The sequence below is a fragment of the Chlorocebus sabaeus genome, chromosome 9, assembly GCF_047675955.1.
Source record: "Chlorocebus sabaeus isolate Y175 chromosome 9, mChlSab1.0.hap1, whole genome shotgun sequence".
Lineage (NCBI taxonomy): Eukaryota > Metazoa > Chordata > Mammalia > Primates > Cercopithecidae > Chlorocebus > Chlorocebus sabaeus.
In genome coordinates this window covers 80,411,826-80,435,036 of record NC_132912.1, presented here as the reverse complement: position 1 = coordinate 80,435,036, position 23,211 = coordinate 80,411,826, and the positions used below count along the sequence as shown (strand labels likewise).

The 23,211-nt window shown below is 39.5% G+C and overlaps 1 protein-coding gene across 11 annotated transcripts in view; it reads right to left on the bottom strand.

The window, feature by feature from the left end:
- ANK3 (ankyrin 3) overlaps positions 1 to 23,211 on the bottom strand; it is a 703,328-nt gene that overhangs the window by 148,473 nt on the left and 531,644 nt on the right. For all 11 annotated transcript variants that reach the window (XM_007963375.3, XM_073019120.1, XM_073019128.1 and 8 more), the window contains 5 exons: positions 22,336 to 22,533; positions 20,547 to 20,645; positions 20,165 to 20,263; positions 10,694 to 10,891; positions 5,032 to 5,130 (listed from right to left, as the gene is read on the bottom strand). In XM_007963375.3, the coding sequence (XP_007961566.2) occupies positions 5,032 to 5,130; positions 10,694 to 10,891; positions 20,165 to 20,263; positions 20,547 to 20,645; positions 22,336 to 22,533 (693 nt within the window). The remainder of the gene's footprint in view (positions 1 to 5,031; positions 5,131 to 10,693; positions 10,892 to 20,164; positions 20,264 to 20,546; positions 20,646 to 22,335; positions 22,534 to 23,211) is intronic.

Genomic DNA, 23,211 nt, shown 5'->3' with positions numbered 1-23,211 from the left:
TGGTGGCATGTGTCTGTAGTCCCAGCTACTCAGGAAGCGGAGGTGGGAGGATCACTAGACCCTGGGAAGTTGATGCTGCAGTGAGCCATGATCATGCCCATGTCCTCCAGCCTGGGCAACAGAGTGAGACTCTGTCAAAAAAAAAAAAAAAAGAAAAGAAAAGAGAAAAGAAAAATGAAAAGAAATTGTCATTTCTACCTCTCGCTCAGCCTATCCCACTTCTGATACCCCTTATAATTTTGCTCACCAGGCCAGGCATAGTGGCTCACATCTGTAATCCCAGCACTTTGGGAGGCCGAGGCCGGCGGATCACCTGAGGTCAGGAGTTTGAGATCAGCCTGCCCAATATGGCGAAACCCTGTCTCTACTAAAAGTACAAAAAATTAGCCAGGCGGTGGGTGCCTGTAATCCCAGCTACTTGGGAGGCTGAGGCAGGAGAATCGCTTGAACCTGGCAGGCGGAGGTTGCAGTGAGCCAAGATCACACAATTGCACTCCAGCCTGGGCGACAAGAGCGAAACTCCATCCCCCACCAAAAAAAAAATAAATAATTTTGCTAACCATTTTTCTTTCCTCTGGCATGTTCATCTCAGCTTATAGACATATTTTTATGTTTCCATCTTAGAAACAAAAAGTACTCCTTTCAAATATTTGTCCTTTTCTCTAGGTTTCTATCCTTTCAAAACTAAACTTCTTGAAAAAAAAATCTTCTTACACTATTCCGCCCATTCTCCCTACATTTCATCATCTCCACTACTCTAGTAAAACTGCTTTATAATATCCCAAGTGCCCAGCCATGCATGGGATGCATGGACTTTGAGCTTCTCTTATCTGAAACACTTTGACAGTTTTTTATAATTTGACAGCCCTATCATATTCTTTCGTCATTTCTCCTCTACCTTTGGACAGGCCCTCCTTTGCCTCCTCCATCCACTGTAAAATGGAGTGGATCCCAAGGGTTTTGTCTTTGGTTTGTGCCACATCTTTCATTGAGGATTACACCTACTTTCACAGTGTTAGCTAATACCTTGATTGCGATGATTCAGAAATCTGCATCTTTAGTCCAGCCATCCTTTCTGTGTCCAGATCAATATGTGAATCGTTTATTGGGTTTTCCTACTCGAATGGCCCCTAGGTAATCTATAATTCAACACACTCAATACGAAACTCATAGTCCTCTTTCCCCAACTGGCTTTGTCTCCTTTATTCTCTTGTCTCATTGAATGGTACTTGTGATCACCCAGTTGCACAGGTCAGATCCTTAGTTTCATCCTGAATTTCTTGCTTCTCCTCAGTCCCCATACACACATGGTCTTCAGATTTTTTTTTTTTTTTTTTTTTTTTGAGATGGAATCTTGCTCTGTTGCCCAGGCTGGAGTGCAGTGGCACCATCTTGGCTCACTGCAAGCTCCGTCTCCCGGGTTCACACCATTCTCCTGCCTCAGCCTCCCAAGTAGCTGGGACTACAGGCACCCGCCACCACACCCAGCTAACTTCTTTGTATTGTTTTAGTACAGATGGGGTTTCACCGTGTTAGCCAGGATGGTCTCCATCTCCTGACCTTGTGATATGCCTGCCTCGGCCTCCCAAAGGTCTTCAAATCTTACTTGTTTGTATGTCTTTTAATTATTTCTCTAATTTCTCTCCTGTTCCTCAGTGTCTCATCTGCCACTTAGTTCAGGCCTTCTTCATTCTTCATTTGGATTTCACAATAGCCTAACTGCCCCTGCTCCAAAGTTTAAAATCAACTTATTCTTTGCATTGTTTCCCAGGATCTTTGTAAACCAGACTGCTGATCTCATTACGTTTGTGTTTAAAACCTTCAGTGGCTTCTCAGCGCACACAGGATAAAAAGCTGAACAGCTTAGCCTGGTACATTAAGGCCCTCTGAGATCTTCTTAATTTTCTAGCAATATCTTAAGACATAATCTTAAGACGTTTTTCTTAAGAGGAAGCTATCCTCTATCCTACCTACCTTTGTCAAAAAACTTAGTTATTACCTAATACTCTAAAATTATATATATATTTCTAGATATAGACCTATGGTCAAAATCAGGCTTTGTAATAATTAGCTTTGGGACCTTATGCAAGTAATTACTTTTTCTGTGCCTCAGTTTCCTCATCTGTAAAATGAGGATGTTAATTTCACCAGTCTCATAGGGTAGTTGTAAGAATTAAACAAAATAATAAATATAAAGCACTGAGAATAGTACCCGGCCCAGAGAAAATGGGTAATACATTGTTTTATTTTATTATGTTGATGACTTTGTTATTATAATACTATGTGTTTTGCTCTCTAAACTATAAATTCTATGAGGGCAAGGAATGTATCTCCCAGGTAAGAATTTGGTGACCAGTAGGAAATCTATAAATAAATGTGAAATGAGTAAGCATCACATAAGTTCTCAAAGCTTTTTACGCTTTTACACACATTTAAAGAAATCCAGTGTAACTCCTGATCCCTAATTAGTGTCCTCTAAGAATCAATGCCTTTCAGGGGTGGTCTAAATAAAATGCTTCTGGACATTATCCTTCTAAAAAGCAAAAGCAGTGGCTTCATCTCTATCAAACAACATTGATTATTACACCCTGTGGCACAATTTAGCTTAAAATCATTTGGTGAACTTCAAATGCAAAAGAGGGGTGGGGTATAAAGAGTCAGCAAACTGGAGGGGTGCAGGGGGAGAGGACTGCAAAGGCTGTTACCAGGATTTTCTAGTCTTTTCCTCATCAGGGAGAAGAAGTCTTGATATTTTATTATTATTATTTTTTCATGTAAGCTAATGAGTTGAATGGTATACATCCCACTGTGGGCTGCTTGGGGCTGTCTTCTTTACCAGTGAGAATGTGAACATTCCTGGGATACAACAAACTCCTTATGCACAAAACTAAGCAGTAAATGCAAGCAACCCAGCTATCTGCACTTCTGCTGTGCTCTAGTTATGGGACAATCATGGCTTCACTTCCTTTTGGTGGCTGTGACCTTTGCAGAGAAGAGAAATGAAAGGAAAAGAGGTTGTAAAGGACAGAGAGATGCTTTCTGAAGTGAGATGCTCTGCTCCGTTCATAAAGGGCAGGAAAAGTTACATGCCGCAAGGTATTATACGGAGTATAAAAATGACTATGTGGCCGGGCACAGTGGCTCATGCCTGTAATCCCAGCATTTTGGGAGGCCAAGGCAGGTGGATCACCTGAGGTCAGGAGCGTGAGATCAGCCTGGCCAACATGGTGATACCCTGCCTCTAATAAAAATACAAAAATTATCTGGGTGTGGTGGTATGCGCCTGTAGTCCCAGCTGCTCAGGAGGCTGAGGTGGGATCGCTTGAATTCGGGACGTGGAGGTTGCAGCAAGCCATTACATTCCAGCTTGAGTGACAGAGTGAGATTACCTTTTGGAGGGGGGGGAAAAAAAAAAAAGACTACCGACTGGGACCTGAGTTGGGCTGGGTTAGGAGGAAGCTATGGTGGAGTCCTGAGACTCGTACACATCAAGGGGCCGTGTGTGCAAATGGAAAACAGACAGAGGCAGAGCAGTACTTGTTTCTCTCCTCCCCCACCTGGCTTTGAGAATCTTCACCATACTCCCTGGCTGAATTTTAGGGCATGGCTTGGATGTGCTGGGGCAGAAAAATGTTAAGAAACTTGACCTAGACCTTGCCTTCTAGAGTTTCATATCTACAAAAAGGAGAGAGAACCTAATAAAGTGTTTAAGTCTGTCTGTCTGTCTCTCTGTGTGTGTGTGTGTGTGTGTGAATAAGCAATATGGAATGAAGACATTTACCATGAAGTTGCAAACTTCCAAAGTCAATAATTATTTCCTGATGAAAGTATTCAAGCAACATAAGAAAATAAGCTGAATTCAATCTCATTTTGGTGTCAATACCCTTTTATCTAGCTAATTTGGGATAGTATTTCTATATTACTAGTTACTTCAATATGTCCATATACATCAGAACCTACTTATATTACATATAAAAATTTTATTCACAATATTTATTAGTCATTCTTTTTCATGTCAAATATGGCATATAGAAATAAAACATATGTGGCCGGGCGTGGTGGCTCACGCCTGTAATCCCAGCACTTTGGGAGGCTGAGGCATGCGGATCATAAGGTGAAGAGATCAAGATCATCCTGGCTAACATGGTGAAACCCCATCTCTACTAAAAATACAAAAATTAGCTGGGCGTGGTGACGCACGCCTGTAGTCCCCGCTACTCGGGAGGCTGAGGCAGGAGAATTGCTTGAACATGGGAGGCGGAGGTTGCAGTGAGCCGAGATCAAGCCACTGCACTCTTGCCTGGTGACAGAGCGAGACTCTGTCTCAAATAAAAAAAAAAAGAAAAGAAAACATATGTTACAGTAGATGACACAAATCTGATATTAAGCATATAAAGAAAAATTTCAGAGAAATGTGATTAATGTGAAGCTATATCTTTGACGATGACATGAAAAGTCTTTTATTTTTCTGTGTTTGAATTGTGGCATTATATAAGACTAATCAGTAATTTTTTTTTTCATTTTGAAATGAGAGTTTTTTTGTCTGAGAGAGGGAGAATGCAGGCAAGACTGCACAGACCATTAGGAATTTAGCAAGTGAGTAATATTTAAATAAGCCTTAATTTATCCTGTTTCATAAATCGTGCTGAACGAACATAGGGGTCATAAATTACAAGTTTTTCTATTTGTCTATTTGTCTGCATTTAAAAAATCCATCACACAAACTAAGAGAGGTACAAGCTTTCACACTCTGCCCCTAAAGGAGCATCTGTTGTAAGGAGGCTCAATAGTGTTAATATAGGGGGAAATTATTATACAGTTAGGATCAAGTACCCAGGCCGTTAAAGACAAAAGTCCCTGGAATATGGCAATCAGAGACTTTAGTGTCCCTTGCATAAATATATATTTAAAATACTACATAGAAAAGAGATGATTAAAGGGTTTGTTCTCCTAATATGAGTATAGTTTCTTCCTTACTGCGGTCACCAAATGGACACATTCTTTCCCATGTGGAAAAGGAGGGGTGCATACCTTTGTCTGAGCGTCCACATGAGCCCCTTGATTTACGAGGACTTCTGCCACATTCACTCGATCTTCTTGAGCAGCCAAATGGAGTGGGGTCAGGCCACTCTGCAAAAGATTCAAAGGGCACAGTCATCTTACAGGAAGTAATGTCACACACATAGCCACCATGTTTGAGAAACCATTTGTGAATTCTAAGATGGTAAGCCAAGAATTTCTATGTAAGAAAAAGCCTATGGAATAAATTTATATGCTTGGGAGGCTGAGGCAGGTGGATCACATGAGCCCATGAGTTTCAGACCAGACTGGCCGACATGGCGAGGCCCCATCTCTACAAAAATTAGCCAGGTGCAGTGGCATACACCTGTAGTCTCAGCTACTTGGGAGGCAGGAAAATTGCTTGAGCTCAGTAGGTAGACGTTGCAGTGAGATAGTGCCACTGCACTCCAGCCTTTGTGACAGGAGTGAATAAAACCTGTCTCAAAAAATATATATATATATTATATACTGTCTTAGCACTGTGTTAACATTAGTATCTGTAAGCATGAAAAATTGTAGGCATACTCAAAAGTGTAAGGGGCGGATCATGAGGTCAGGAGATCGAGACCATCCTGGCTAACACGGTGAAACCCCGTCTCTACTAAAAAATACAAAAAACTAGCCGGGCGAGGTGGCGGCGCCTGTAGTCCCAGCTACTCGGGAGGCTGAGGCGGGAGAATGACGTAAACCCGGGAGGCGGAGCTTGCAGTGAGCTGAGATCCGGCCACTGCACTCCAGCCTGCGCGAAAGAGCGAGACTCCGTCTCAAAAAAAAAAAAAAAAAAAAAAAAAAAGAAATGGAGTAGGCCTTGTATACTCATCACAGACTTAGCAATTATCAAAGTTTTCCTATATTTGTTTCATCTATCCCTCTTTTCCTTTTCACTCATTTATTTGTGGCAGTATTAAAACAAATCTAGACATTATAACATTTACCCCCATACACTTCAGTGCTCATCTCCAAAAATTAGACTCTTTTTTTTTTTTACAAAATTATGCAAGAGTTTTAATATATTGCCAATGGCACTAGCTTTACCAAAAATTATTTAAATGATATCTGTTTACTAAGTGAACATTGACATATGCTGATAATATTTTCTCCATATTAATTCCCAAGGTCTAATGAATATTTTCTGTATGTCACTCTGGGTAGGAAAGATCGCCTGTGGAATGTGATGTGAATGCAAGATTATGAGAATTTCCAGGTCATTTAGATGATGTATGGGTTTAACAAGACTGATACAGTATTTGAAACTAACCTTATTAGAGAATTTGCAGAACACATGGTTGCTCTCATGACCAAGAAAAAAAATTACTAAGACTATACTCTGGTTGTAAAAAGCCTCTTTACATTGTAAACCATTTTTTTGTAATATTTAAGAGAAAGTGAGTTGGTGTAAGTGCTTTCAGATTTTTTGCTTTCATCCATTATGAGCACAGAAGTTAATATCTTAATCCTGGAAGTCTTTTCTCCCCCTCTAGCATCTGTGCAATGAAAATATCAGCCTGTCCTATTTGTCAGAGGAAAGGAGGTAATGAAAGGCAGTTTTAGGAAGAGCACAGAGCCTTCTAGATGTGCAACATTATTTATTCAGGGGTTGTTATTCCATCAAGCAATTATGGAACGCAGAGAGAGTCAAGCTGGGACTTTTTAATAATGTTTATAGAATTTTGGAGGAAGCTCACTCGAACTGAATCAAGGGAGAAATGTGAAAAGCAGGACTGATGCATTCACTTGCAATTCAAGAAAAATAAGCCAGGGCCAAAATTGGCACCACCCAAACACTGACTTCATCATAGAACCGTGTTCCATGTTCTACTTCAGAGGAAATAATATTGTCAGCCATAACATTTTGTGAGTGTCATGGTCACCTATTCTAAGTTTGAGACTTTTGACACTGAGGGTACTTTACTGAGTAGTTCTCAGCAAAGACTGAGAAATGCGTTGTGGGCACATGTCGTCCTCTCACGCTCCCATGTCTAGGTGCCTGCTGCTTGCCTGGCTTACCCACTCACTGATGGAGTCACTTCAGGCTTCCCTGGCCTTTCTCTCTTCTCATTTCAATAAAGGGCCAAGTTAGTACATTTATTTGCAAACCTACTATGTGCTCACCTCAAAACTATCATAATCCTGCATTTAAACTCAGTTTTCTTGCTTGTCTTCCTCAAACCACTGTGAGCTTATTGAGGCAAGTATTGTATCTTTAATTTTTATATAACCAGTGTCCAGCATCTAGCATTTAATCTACCCATTAATTGATTAAATCAGAGAAAAAAAGTCAAACATTTTTCTTAGGTAGAACAGGATAAATTATATAAATAACATTTTATTTTTATATTCGTGGCTATAACTTAAAAGATTTAAAAAAACAACCACAGCACTGTTTGAGTTCAGAAGTTACCTGTTAATCTTTTGTGGCATTTTGATCATTGCTCATTTTAAAAATAGCACTTAGGGCTGGGCGCGGTGACTTGTGCCTGTAATCCTAGCACTTTGGGAGACCAAGGCGGACGGATCCCCTGAGGTCGGGAGTTCGAGACCAGCCTGACCGATATGGAGAAAACCCATCTCTACCAAAAATACAAAATTAGCTCGGTGTGGTGGTGCATGCCTGTAATCTCAGCTACTCGGGAGGCTGAGGCAGGAGAACTGCTTGCACCCTGGAGGCGGAGGTTGTGGTGAGCTGAGATTGCATCATTGCACTCCAGCCTGGGCAACAAGAATGAAATTCTGTCTCAAAAAAAAAAAAAAAAAAAAAAAAAAAAAAGAATTTATTTGAAACAGAGAAAACATCAAATTAAAATAACAACAGCTCTGTTTAATATTCTTCCAGTTGTATAAAAAATATAACATTGGGGTCTGCAAAACCTATATGGAAAAATAGGAACATCAAAAGCAAAACTGAATCAAATTGAACAGTAGCACCTCAACAATAACTTGGGGTTCATGATCATTTTTCCTTAAGAGTACTGGGAAAGTCCTAGTTACTAGTAAAAAAAAAGAAAGTAAAAACAATAAAGTGTTTAGTTCAACATAAATTATGAAAGCTAAATCTTTCTTTCAATAGTTATTTTTTAGCAAGGAAATAAAATGTAGTGTTATATGAGAAGAGGGAAAGGTAGGCAGGAGAAGGGAGGAGGGAACAGTGAGTAATTGATGCTTAAAACACTGACAACTCAGGAAAAACTGACAAAAACTGAGAGACAGTTCCTTATTGAATAATAAAAAGTTTTGCTGCTTTTCTGTTTTCATATGAGGGCATGTTTAGTGCTTTATACTGAAAATGACAACTGAGAAAGGATGCAAGGATTTACAAATGCCTTCTCATTAGATAGTTTCTAATGAGAAGTTAGAAGTTAAAAGTATTAGAAGTTCTCAGAAGTTCCTCAAGTTCAACATGCTAATTGAAAGCCAGCTGATCTTTTAGAATTCCTCTAGGAATATCTCTGTTTGTGTATCATTTATTTAGGAAGGTGGCCAGAAATTTCCAGGTTTCCCTGGTTTACTATATGTCTTTGAGTCTTCAGAATTCCTTTCGTTAATTTCCACTCTACTAAAGCAAGCACAGAGAAAATTTTTGCCCTGAATATTTTTAGCCTAAAATCATACTATGAGTCTAAGGTGAATTCAAGGCTGGGTATATATTGTACCAGTTAGCTGCAGGATTTTGAAGAAACAAAGTCGGTCACACTGCAGTTTGGTATCAAACCTACTGGAAATATTCAATGTAAACCAATTGTGAAAGTACTACATTGTTTCTGGAAGAACTGGTGAAATACAATATTATGGGCTCAGAAGAGAAAATACACTCTGATACCAGCATGTGCTTCAATTTGGGAAACAAAAGGTCCTCTTTGTCATAAAGACAAGTTGAGTTTTGAGGCAAGCCATTACAATTCTTGTCTCTAAATTGGTATATAAAACTATAGAAAATTCAAAAGATCAAACAAATCTTAACCATAATGACTATTAGAAATTGCTTTGTTATTCCCATTAATGCTGAGACATGCACTCATAAAAGGAATGTTTAACAAGAAAAAAATAAAATTAAAAAAATTAAAAAAAATTTTGCTCTGTAATGACCAAAAAAGATTTTCACAATACTAAAACTAAAAAAACATATCCCTGGTCTCCTGTATGTGTCTTTTGGTCTACAGAATTTGTTAAATAATAAACTTGAGAATTCAGATTGATATGGAGTAAGCTTTTTCCAAAATTGTAAAAATTCTAAAATTAAAAACAGATTTTTTCTTACTCAAAAAAGTGTTGAATGTTATCTCAGTGAATCCTCACAGCATCTCCTGAAGCCAGTATTATTATCTCCATATACTAAAGGACAAAACTGAGGCTCAGAGAGGTGATAGAACTTGCCTGAATGACCCAGGAAGAATCTGACTTAGGATTCAAACTCTCTGTGATTTCAAAACACACACATATGTGTTAAAAGTATTTAAATTACTTGTTATTTGTCAACCTAAGACTATTGCTATTTTGAAACCCTACTCCAATATCTGAGCTAAGGCTGAGAAATATCATAGCTATGCCCACACCCAGCAGGCAGAAGACAAGCTAAATGACAGAGAGTGGAGCTTATCATGAATCTGAGGGCCCTTTTGCATGGTTTCCTATTATCTGAAGATTTAGAAACACCTGTCTTGTGTTTTGGGCAAATCTTAATGAGCCATTCAGCAAAGCTAAATTCTTTTGATATATTCAGGGAGAGGCAGTAACTTCATTAACATGTTTCTGGTTAATTGTGGGCTGAACTTTCACTTTGCTTGACAAAACTCTAGTCTTTTCTTTATGAATAATGAGGATATCAAAGATGACAGCATGGGTGTTTGAAGAGTTTAGGGAACAGTCTTCACAAGTTCCTTCAAAATTGCCAACAACTTCCCCTATCTACTCCATAAAATAGCTACGCTAAATTTGTTATTAAAATGAACTCACGAAGGCAGCAATATTTCCCATTTCTCTTTGTAACCTAGAACTTAAAAACGGATGAGCAAGGAGCAGGACCCCAAAAATGTTCGTGGAATAAAGCAATGGGCTACAATTTGCAACTACTTATTTGCTATGTTATGGTGAAGTAACAATGGTGTTCTTTGAATTAACAATATAACAAAACTTTATATTACTACAAAAACTTCCTGGACTTCATTTTTATGGCTATATGTATATAGAGTCACCTGCAAATACACTCATTGTCTGACTGAATTATCTGAATTATTTGTTTACCATTATCTTTCTCTCTCTCTCTCTCTCTCTCTCTTTTTTTTTTAAAAGACACAGGGTCTCACTCTGTCACCCAGGCTGGAGTATAAAGAAGCAATCACGGCTCACTGCAGCCTTGATCTTCTGGGCTCGAGCAGTCCACCTGCCTTGCCTTCCCAAAGTGCTGGGATTAAATGCCTGAGCCAGAGCAACTGGCCCTATTGACTATTTTTCTTATTGTTTAAACAGATTGTTTCCAATTTTTTGCTCTGTGAAGTAACACTTTGGTAAACAGCTTGGTGCAATATTATACTTTACACATCCTATTTGACCCAGATCTTCTGTGAATTCTTAGTGACCTTTCTGAGGGGTGAGGTTTTGGTGTGCTGCATGCTTTGTCAAGAAAGAAGTGGGTTACCTTATTGCTCAGGTTCACATTCGCATTTCTACTAAGGAGCAGTGACACCATGTCCACATGCCCTTCCTGAGCTGCGAGATGGACGGAAGCAATTCCTTGCCGGGTAACTGCGTTGGCATCAGCACCATATTCCAGCAGAGTTGTTGCTATGTCCATCTGGTTCTTTTTGGCAGCGATGTGCAGTGGCGTATAACCATTCTGTCAACACAAATCACTTGGTCACATGCCCAGGAACAAGATAAAAATGTGTACAGTGCATTTTCAAATAGTAGATGTCTCTTTCTAGTGGTTTTCTGTGATTGCTTAAGAAATCATGATTAAGTAAGCAAATACTGGTAAACCAAGTGGTACTATGAATATAGTGCCCTCATGTCTCCTGCATTCCTAAGTAGGGAAAGCATAACTTAATATGGACATTTTATTTAATTATTTATTTATTTTATTTTATTTTTTGAGACGGAGTCTTGCTCTGTCGCCCAGGCTGGAGTGCAGTGGTGCCATCTCGGCTCACTGCAAGCTCCGTCTCCCGGGTTCACGCCATTCTCCTGCCTCAGCCTCCCGAGTAGCTGGGACTACAGGCGCCCACCACCTCGCCCGGCTAGTTTTTTGTATTTTTAGTAGAGACGGGGTTTCACCGTGTTAGCTAGGATGGTCTTGATCTTCTGACCTCCCAATCCTCCCGCCTCGGCCTCCCAAAGTGCTAGGATTACAGGCGTGAGCCACTGCGCCCGGCTTAACATGGACATTTTAAGCAAAAAGAGTCAGAGTATTATTGGTTTTCCAAAAGGAATATAGATTTCCCTTTTACAGGAAGTTATGTTACAACATGCTCAATAATTACTTGCTTTATTTAAATTGAGGACAGGAGGAAGAAGCAACAAACAATCAGTTATCACTAGGGCATGTTCAGAGCCATTCATTCTTTTCTTCTAAAAATACCTTTAATGGCCATCTATTGCTTACAAGTTGAAATTTTTAATGTTCATGGAAGTTAAGACACTGTAATCTCTTCTCATTTGGCCCTTTGATTTCCTCCTTTACAAAACTTGTCTTTATGCTGGTCTGTCATCCTGCACATCCCCCAAACAGAATATAGTCTCATGTTTCTCTGTCTTGCCTTACTCTACAAGAATGCTCTTCCCTAACATGCCCAGGAGCCAGCATCTGTCAGCTGAAAATTCAGCTCAACGGCCACACCCTCCGTGAGGTTTTTTATTTCTTCCCACCCCTCAAGCCTCAACCCCTACCCCCAACCCTGACTGACTCGTATCAAAGTCCTGGGGATATTTAGTGGTACTCTTTTGTTTACTTATCTATCCCCTCCTACTAAATATACATTTGTTAAGGGCACATATTGTGTCATATTTGTCTTTGTGTCTCTCTAGTGCCTCACAATAACTGCCATGTATTAATTACAGGAAGAAAGGAATCCTCAGATTTTGAATCAAGAGTAGCAGAGCTTTCAGCACATTCTGGCATCCTTCTCTTGGCTAACCCCTGATAACCACAGAGAGACAATCAAGATTCCCTTGATAAACTGTTGGTCAGCTGTGCCTCAGGAGCCATCAGGGTCTCCTGCCCCAAGAAAGAGTTTTGGGGGATGTTGCCCTGGTTCACAGTCACTTACAAGAAGTGCAAGATTACATTTTGACATGGACAGAAACCTGAGTATATCGAATATGCTAATGACAAATTGGAATGATTTTTTTTTTTTCCCCATAGACAGGAAGGTTTAGAAAAAGAAAATAGAATCTAAGAATTTGTATTTGGAAGTACGATCCAAATCTGGACAATGGATCAGTCACAATCCTTTTGAGCCATGTAGAAGGATCAGAAACAACACAGAGGGTTTTGAGGGTCTGCTGCACTCAGTACTCAGCCATCCTGCTGCAATGACCCTCACATTTCAGTCACTGGCATGTCCAAGTCCAACAGCATTCCTCACTTCACAAACCCTTATATCAACCCATGAACGTGGAAATGTCACTTCTAGACTCTTCTGAAACTAGCCTCTGCCAAACTGGATGAGCCAGGGTAAAAGAAGATTTTATATCCCTATTTTTAATTTTGACCTATTGCCATCTGAAAACCCCAGCTGCCCTGAGAAGCATTTGGCCCTCTGCTGGGACACACCCTTCAGAGACCGATGCCCTCAGAGCCAACTGCAGAGCTTTGGTCTGAGCCCAACGCTGCAATGAGTGACAGGAGGAGGGGAGTTGTTTCATCTCCCCAGTACTCCAGCATAAAAGAGAAAATTCACGAAGCAGCACTAACATAGGAAATATAATTAGTCAATGTGTCTAACACTAACCTAACTACTTCAAGTGGTAAAGACAAGATAAAGTCAGAATTTAGCTTCTTATCATGTATCGTCTCTCTTTTTGCTTTTGCTGTTGACATAATCTTCAGGTTAGTCACTTCTCAACCCCTAACTAAGGTAAAGCAGCTCAAGACCCTCTCACACATGAAAATCTTGTTTACTTCTAGTGCCACCAAAAAGTATCCTATGTCCTAAAACTTTTTTTTAATCAAGAGAACTGTACCAGTCAGGCATGGTGGTGCATGCCTGTAGTCTCAGCTACTTTAGAGGCTGAGGCAGGAGGATCACTTGAGCTCAGGAGCTCAAGACCACCCTGGGCAACATAGGGAGAGTCTGTCTTTAAAACTGAGAGAGACAGACAGACAGAGACAGGGAGAGACAGATACAGAGAGAGAGAGAGAGACAGAGAGACAGACAGACAGAGATGGACAGACCCAGCTCTGTAATATATGCCAATTCCAGACAAATTACTATTATTGCTCAAGGATTTATCTTGAGCTCCTTACCTGAGACACAAAGGAAAGTACAAAGCAAGGGAAAAATGACTCACGTATTATTTTACTATGAAAAGTTAATCTCAGAAAGACTTAAGAAATATCTTCAAATAATAAGCACATTTATCTTGAGGCTTCTAATGGAATTTTCTAAATTTTCTAAGTTGTTTCTACTTTGTGAAAAGTAAAATGATCCTCACTTGCCACACTAAGAGAGGCAGATGCATCTATCAAAAGAAAAATTAAATAGCGAGTGATTCAACTGTAGAATAACTTTGACCTATATGTTTTTTTCCCTCTTGATGTAGAGGACAAAGTGCTTGCCGCATGTGCTTTTGTATTTCAAAATTAAAGTAAAAGCAAATGCAACTTAAAATTATCAGAAGTAATATATAGCATTTAAATCATAATTGAATTTGTTTCAAGAACTTTCACAAATATACTGATCCACATCAATAGATATGTTGCATATTTTATGGAAGAGAAACCTGATAAATAATACTTAAAACTTACTATCTCTTCTACAATTAGTATCCAGGTTATACCTGAACTCAAGCCAATCCTCTTGCCAGCATAAGGTCCTGCCACAGGAAATAGATTGGACTAAAATAGATTAGAGCAGCCCATCTACTTTTCCGTACCCCAATTTCCTGAAACCTCATCACATTTCTAGGACATGTATGAGTAAGACAATACATTGGTAATTTTAAAAGAGAAGAAAGGAGAAGAAAGGGTAAGAAGAAGGCATCACATACTCTAAGACAAAGGACAAAGGATGTGATTTGATGAAGAGCTAACATTGAGGTTGCTGTTGTCACATCCATATAGTAATCATGCCCTATTGAGGCTCTGTCCCTTATCTCTCACCACTGTCAGAATTCAGGAATGCCTGAACTTCCCTGGAGTAAAGAAGACCCATTGCCTGCTCTGTATTTGTTCTCCTTTCTTTTTTAGCAAAACCAAACAAATCCCCAACCAAAACACAAAAAATAAAAGCAAAACAAAACAAACACACAAACTTCTCTGGCAGTGTGCTCAGCACTATTTCTCAACTTTTTTTGCACACAGAAGTGGCCAGTGGGGTGTAAGGAGATGTGGTTTGGTGGAACTTCTTGGAAAGCCCTGTTGTGCTGACTTTCTTGCTGCCTGTGGCTTGAAAGTAAATTTGGCAACCAATCAACTCTCTTTGAAGGGAAAAGCCAAAGATTCATTGCAATCCGTGTTAAAATATCCGCGTCATTTTTCACAGAATTACAAAAAGCAACCCTAAAATTCATAGGGAATCAAAAAGGAGCCCAAATAGCCAAAGCAATCCTAAGCAAAAAGAACAAAGCTGGAGGCATCATATTACCTAACTTCAAATTATACTACAAGGCTATAATAACCAAAACAGCATGGCACTGTTATAAAAATATATGCATAGAAAAATGGAACAGAACAGAAAACACATAAATAAAGCCACATTCCTCCAGTCAACTGATCTCTGACAAAGTTAACAAAAATAAACACAGAGAAAAGGACATCCTATTCAATAAATGATGTCTAGGAAAATTTGATAGCCACATGAAGGAAAATGAAACTGGACCCATAACTCTCACCATATACAAAAATTAACTCAAGATAGATTAAAGACTTAAATGTAATACCTGAAAGTATAAAAACTCTAGAAGAAACCATAAGAAAAACTCTTTTGGACATTGAGCTAGGGAAAAAATTCACAACTAAGACCTCAAAATCAAATGCAGCAAGTCAAAAAATAGACAAACGGGACTTAAGTAAACTAAAAAGCTTCTGCATAGCAAAAGAGATAATCAATAGAGTGAACAGATACCATATAGAATGGAAGAAAATATTCACAAACTATGCATCTGACAAAGAACTAATATCCAGGATTCATGAAGAACTCAAGCAGCTCAACAAGAAAAAAAAAATAACCCCATTAAAAAGAAGGCAAATGACACAGACAGACATTTTGTGAAAGACCCACAAATGGCCAAGAAGCATATGAAAAAATGATCATCATCACTAATCATCAGAGAAATGCAAATCAAAACCACAACCGGATACCATCTCACACCAATCAGAATAGTTGTTATAAGAAGTCAAAAATAATAGATGCTGGCAAGGATGCAGAAAAAAGGAAATGCTTATACACTGCTGGTAGGAATGTAAATTAATATAACCTCTAAGGAGAATTGTAAGGAGATATCTCAAAGAACAAAAAATAGAACTACCTTTGATCCAGCAATCCTACCACTGGTTAGATATTTCCCAAAGGAAAATAAATCATTATATCAAAAAAGATACTTGCACTCGTATACTTATTGCAGCACTATTCACAATAGCAAAGTCCTGTAATCAACCTTAGTGTCCACCAATGGATGATTAGATAAAGAATATGTGAATATGTGGGATATATACATTTTATTTATTATTATTACTTTTTTGAAACTGAGTCTCGCTCTGACACCCAGGCTGGAGTGCAGTGGTGTGATCTTGGCTTACCGCAACCTCCAACTCCTGGGTTCCAGTGATTCTCCTGCCTCAGCCTCCTGAGAAGCCAGCCACCATGCCCAGTTAATTTTTGTATTTTTAGTAGAGAAGGGGTTTCACCATGTTGGCCAGAATGGTCTCCATCTCCTGACCTCGTGGGTCCTCCCGCCTCAGTCTCCCAAAATAGTGGGATTACAGGTGTGAGCCACTGCACCCTGCCTATTTTATTTGTTTTTATAGCTGAGTAGTATCCCATGGTACGTGTGTGTGTATACAGATATATATACATACATATAGTAGTATTCCATGATATGCACGTATCGCATACCCTGTGTGTATGTATACATATATATGTATATACTATATGTTTATAGCTGAGTGGACTACTCAGCTATGAAGTGGACTTACTCAGCTATGAAGTCTTGTTTGACAAATATAAAGCTGGAAATCAATTATATATTATATACAATTATAATGTATATAATTTATGTGTGTATACATATATACACACATAAATACACACACACACCACGGAATACTACTCAGCTATAAAAAAGAATAAAATTACATCTTTTGCAGCAACACAGATGAAACTGGAGGCCATTATCTTAAGTAAAATAACTCAGAAAGTCAAATACTGCATGTTCTTGCCTAAAAGCGAGAGCTAAATGTGTGTACATGGACATAGCGGAATAATAGACATTGGACACTTGGAAAGGTAGGAGGGTAGGAGTGGGGTGAGGGACAAAGAATTCTCTAATGGGTACAATGTATACATTTTGGGTGATGGTTACACTAAAAACCCTGTCTTCAGCACTAGACGATATATTCATGTAACACAACTGCACTTGTACCCCCAAACTGAGTTTTTTAAGTCACAGGGAACTTGCCTCAACACCCTATATCAACATCAACAACTGCCCTGTCTACCTCCTGACTGTTTGTGCCATGAGAAAACGGAGGCTCATCAATTTAAAGCATTGTAGCTAGGGTTTTTTTTTTCCCCCAGCAGATAAAGCCAATACCTAAAATTATATGACTGGCTTTGCTTAAGATTAAAGTCTAGAAAAAGTTCCTGACCAGTACCACTGCCCCAAAGACAGGGATTGTTGGACATGTGCCAGAGATGGCATTACCCAGGCTCTTATGGAAGCAATTGTGCATGGAAATGAGAATCAATGTCCCATTAGAAACACCTGTGTTTAACTGACTATAAAAATATGCCTAAGGCTAATGGAATGTTATAAAGAATTATTTAAAGGACTGCTTTTCTTTTCAAATCTTTGTAAAGGATGTTTTGCAGATAGGGAACTATGAATACTAAGTCTTGTTTGACAAATATAAAGGCGAAATGAACTAGGAATATACCAACTATTGCCCTGTTTAAGTGTTATTTGTGGGCCTAGCACAGTAACTCACGCCTGTAATCCCAGAACTTTGGGAGAACGAGGCGGGCGGATCACCTGAGGTCAGGAATTTGAGACCAGCTGGCCAAAATGGTGAAACACCATCTCTACTAAAAATACAAAAATTAGCTGGGTGTGGTGGTACATGCCTATAGTCCCATCTACTTGGAAGGCTGAGGCAGGAGAATCACTTCAACCTGGGAGGCAGAGTTTGCAGTGAGCCGAGATCGTGCCTCTGCACTCCAGCCTGGGTGACAAAAAAAAAAAAAAAAATTATTTGTGAGCAGAAAGAGACATTGGAGTCACCTGCTGTACTAATTGCTTTATAACTTTGGTCAATTTTACACTGCTTTTTGTGCCAAAGTTACTATTCTCATTCAAGGAAAAAATAGTTCACTTGCTAATTATTTACTTGTTATCTATGAAGGATGAAGGACTTGGGGTTACTTATACATAGGTCAAGGTAGCTCACCCTTGTAATCCCAGCACTTTGGGAGGCCAAGGTGGGAGGATCACTTGAGGTTGGAAGTTCGAGACCAGCCTGGTCAACATGGTGAAACCCTATCTCTACTAAAAATACAAAAATTAGCTGGGCATGGTGGCACACGCCTGTAATCCCAGCTACTTAGGAGGCTGAGACAGGAGAATTGTTTGAACCCAGGAGGTGGAGGTTGCAGTGAGCCAGGATCGTGCCACTGTACTCCAGCCTGGGTGACAGCGAGACTCTGTCTCAAAAAAAAAAAAAAAAAAGAAAAGAAAAGAAAAGAAGAAAAGAGAAGAAAAGAAAAAGAAAAAGGAAAGTAGCCCACACATACCTGGGTAAAAATGAAATGAAATAAAATGTACAACCATTAAATTCCTTACAAATCTTTCTCCTTAAAATTATGCTAAAATATCATAACAAAATTTCCCATTTAAAGCATTTTTCAGCGTACAGGTCAGTAGTATTAAGTACTGTATATTCACATTGTTCTCCAACCATCACGATTATCCATCTCCAGAACTTTTTAGTCTTCCTAATTCAGATTCTGTATCCATTAAACATTAACTCCCCATTCCCTTCTCCTTCTACCCTTGACATCCACCATCCTCTGTCTGTCTCTATAAATTTACTACTCTATGTACTTCACATAAGTAGAATCGTACATCTGTCCTATTGTGACTGGCTTACTTGCATAACGTCTTCAAGATTCCTCCACATATTATAGTAGCGTATGTCAGAATTTCCTTCCTTTTAAAGGCTAAATAGTATTCCCTGTGTGTATATGTGCAGTGAGTATATGCATTCATCCATCAATGAATATTTGGATGTTCTCACCGTTTGGCTATCATGAATAATGCTGCTATATCTTTTTTTCAAGATAAAGTTTTATCAAGTCAAGTCGTGGTTTTGTAATAGAAAGAATGTCAGGGTCAGAAATTATGGAGGGGAAAGCTACATTTAGATTAAAAGGAAAGTTGGGAGTTTGATTTTGAATTTGAGATTTCATTTTAGATTTTGAAGAGGATGGGGCAGAAAATGATTGAAAATTTCCAGGAAGAAATATCTATCGAAGATAACATACTCTCTAAACAGAGACAGTATCCAAAAGTTGGTCTCTTAGTGTATCTAAAGTAATCTAGAACAACCCCAGTTCATTCATCTGTGTATACAATGATGTGATCTAAACATTAGGTTTAAAGGAGAGCACTGCAGCTGCCCCTACATGGAATAGTAAGTCAAAGATGTAAAAAGCATAAGGGAGGCCGGGCACAGTGGCTCACGCCTGTAATCCCAGCACTTTGGGAGGCTGAGACAGGTGGATCACAAGGTCAGGAGATTGAGACCATCCTGGTTACGGTAAAACCCAGTCTCTACTAAAAATACAAAAAATTAGCCTTGCATGGTGGTGGGCACCTGTAGTCCCAGTTACTCGGGAGGCTGAGGCAGGAGAATGGCGTGAACCTGGGAGGCAGAGCTTGCAGTGAGCTGAGATGGCGCCACCGCACAGGTCTCCAAAAAAGGGAAAAAAAAAAAGCATAAGGAGCATAAGGGATACTCAAGGGTCCTTCAACCAATAGTGTTTAGCGAAATAACTGAACACTGAAATGGTGGTTTGCATCATTTCAGTGTTCTCTGATCATAGCCACTTGCTCAACAATAGGAAGAGTATTAAAGCAATAGCACTCTATTAACCTGTCTTTAAGGAAGCTCTTCTTTATGATTTGTCCCTCAAATTAGATTACTAAAATAATAACATAGCTATATACCCACTCAGTTTCTCTCTTTTCTCAGAAATCTAAGTTGTCTACTGATCAAAAATGCCCTAACAATAAAGATCCTCCTTAGCAATAATAAAAACACACATGTAAAACCTCTCAACCTATTTTACTAAATTCAAATAATCAACTTGAAGGCAATTAGATGGCCAGAAAAATGCAACACATATTTCATAATTCTGACAAATCAGAACTTTCTTACTCCCTCAGGCTATGCTTATGTTTTTCATCTGGCTAAAGAGTGTTCCAGCTCTCCTTCCTCCAGGAGGTCCTGGATTGTCAAAGACAATCAACTGACAAGTAAATATTTCCTGAGCATCTACCATATTAGCAGACTAAATCACTGAAGGCACAGATGTCCTAAGGTGCTTCTATTTCTGTGATTTTTTTAGTGGTGCCTAAACTAGGAGGGTGCTCCTGGTGAAGCAGAAGTAGATGTGCAGATAGAGACTGATAGACCTTACCCATCAGTCTCCTTAGGCTGTGGAATTATAGGTACCTTTGCGGCTGCGTGAGGTGACGCTCCTTGGTCCAAAAGCAGAAGGGCCACTTTCTGATTATCGTAATGTGCAGCTACATGCAGTGGGGTTAGTCCGCTCTGAAAACACGTGCAGAAACAACAACCAGTGTCAAAGGTATCTTAATACCAGAGGCCTAGATTGAGGAAATGAGATTAGATTGGATACAACATAGGACATATTTACATTCTAATTTCCACAGTACTTGGACCTCAGCATTTACCTTTTATTTCCCAAGTGCTCTTCATCCTAGTGGGACTTAAATATTTAGTTACAACTCGGGTGGCCATTAGTGAATATTAGCAAGTGTGTGTTTTGTTATCGTGGAAGTGGCCTGCTTCAGGGTGGCTGGTGACCTCTTACCTTCCCAGCAGCATCTGGAGATGCACTTTTCTGTAGCAGGAGATTGGCAACTTCAAGCTTTCCATATTTTGCTGCCACGTGGAGAGGGGTAAATCCTTTCTGAAAAAAAAAGAAACATAAATATAATGAACAATAGAAATGATATAAGGAAAACACATGCAAAACCCAAACCAAACAACAAACAAAAAGATATGACATAAGGGCACTGCCTTCCAGAATTGATTAATTATTCTAGTGATGATGAGCAGTGAAGTCTGCATTTAAAGTCCAAGACTCATAGATAAGAGTTCAAGAGCCTTCTTACCGACAGTGTGTGAGCACAACATACCAGGATACCTAATCTTTCTCCCTTCTGCTGACTGAACCACGACATGCTATTGGTTCTGGGAGTCATCAGGTATCTCACCAGGATGAAGTTGGAAAGCTGGATCTGGGGCTTATTCTAGGACTGCTTTTAGAGTTTCATATTGTGGGAAGAATAAGTTACAGGGTCCCAGACTCAGTTTGCAGGGTTTGGGAAAATCCAGGGGAAGTCTGAACCTCTCACAATCTCACATCACCAGACTGGACACTTTCTCTTCTTCTTTCCCTGTTTCTCCATGTATACACAGTCCTTATGTGTCCTCTAGTCTTCAGGAGGAGTCAGAAATTCTCTTACCTTTAACACCAGAGGTGAACTTAATGACATGGTTTTAGAATGATGAAACGCCTATTCTGTAGGTGAACTGAATAATCACACATGGACAAACATGCAACAATTGGATGTTAATAGCTGAGTGGCTGCTCCCTCAGCTTCCAACTCCTACAAGAATCTGTGTATCAACCAGCCAATCGTCCCAAATCATGAGTCAGGGATTAGGGGGTCATCAGCACATTTGACCTTATGAGACTACAGCAAACTAAAAGGAATGTGCAGCTGGTATGGTGAAATGCCTGAATACTCAAGACTCCATCACCCATTGCTCCGTTTCACATCAAATGAGCTTCCTAAACTTGCATCTCAACTCTACTGAAGAGCCCAAAGAATCACAAGAAATGAAATTTGAGGTAGTCATCATTTATCCTGATAGTTCTCTATTTGTAATTATCTTCTATATTGATTACACATTAATCTTTCTTATCTGCATCCAGATAAAAGAGTGCAGTACCAGTTATTAGCTTTGGAAGGTGCGCCACAAGCCAATTCATCTTGCTATCACATTTGCTAGGCTTATGTAGTATCACAAGAAAAATGAGCTCCAAATTTTGCATTCTGCACATGCAGAGCAACTGTTTATGTTAGGGTATTACTCTAAGGCATCAGAGTTGAGATAAAAATAAATCAAACCATAAATCAGACAAGACAATAATGACAACAGAAAGAACAAAAACAAACAAAAACAACCTCAAGAAAAATTTACTGCCAGTTTTCCAAGTGTTATAAAAGCATCTACCAACCAAGCTGTGATAGTGTGGTTTGTGTGCTCAGCCTGAGCATTTTGCTAATCTGTAGCTCTGTTTTTAAACTAAAATTTAAGGCCATCAAATAATTTATAAGAAGTCTGACTCTGGATATCATTAAGGTTTCATTGGAAGATAATGTACTAAGAAACTTAAGGCAAAAAAAACCCCACAAAATACTATCAATTATCCTCTCCCACCACAGAGCTTTGCTGGCCATATTAATGACTAACGTGGGATCGCAAGAATAGATGCTGTTATGCAGCTTCTGGACCTGTGACTGTGCTGGGAACTGTAAGGAAGATATATTTGGGGGAACAGAGTAGGATTCTGAGATACGCTTTCATACCTTTGTTGTTATAGATAAAGATGCTCCATGATCCAAAAGGAATGCGGCCACATCCTCATGCCCCTCTCGGGCGGAAAGGTGAAGTGGGGTGTACCCAGAAGTTGTGGCTGCATTTGGAGATGCTCCTTGCTGCAATAACTGTTGTACTATGTCTGCTTTCCCCAGTCGGGCTGAAATGTGGAGTGGGGTTTGGTCATCCTAGACAGCAAGGTAGAAACGTAAGGCTGATGAGCTGAGGAAACAATGGTGCCTTTATGAAAAATTCACGGAACATTAGATGCTTGATGTAAGAGGTACAATCAACTTTTTGAGTCAATGCTAAAAAAAAAATCTTATTTGTCTTTTTCTTCAATGTTCAGAAATGAGGAGATGGTAGGTATAAGCTCATTAAATACCTTTGGAGAGTGAACCATTAATAAGAAAACCGTGAAAGGCAGTTCTGTCTATAAGTGACTCCCCAACAACACCTGCCACAGAGAATCAAATTTGAACTTTAACTGCTCCTTCTTCGGGAGATAAGACAGTGTATCCTAGTAAAACTCATATACCTGGGAGGGATATTATACCTCCACAACAGTTATTATCCACTCACATGGAATGAATTATTTTGTTGGTTCTGTCTTCCCATAGACAAACGCAGAGTGTGAGGAAGGCAGTGTAGGTTTGCGCAGTATACCTGTGCAAAGGCTCCCAGCCAAAGGGTCAGCAGGGGCTGATGCCCTCTGCTTGCCAAGCTGTGTATCCTGGTATGGGCTGCATCTGTCTAGACTGCAGAGCCACATCACTACAATTCACCCAAAGGCAGGAGGTACTCACCAAGTCCTGATCCCCTAGGGTCTTATCCCCAAGTGGGAGGCGCAAATCATCTTAATTTGC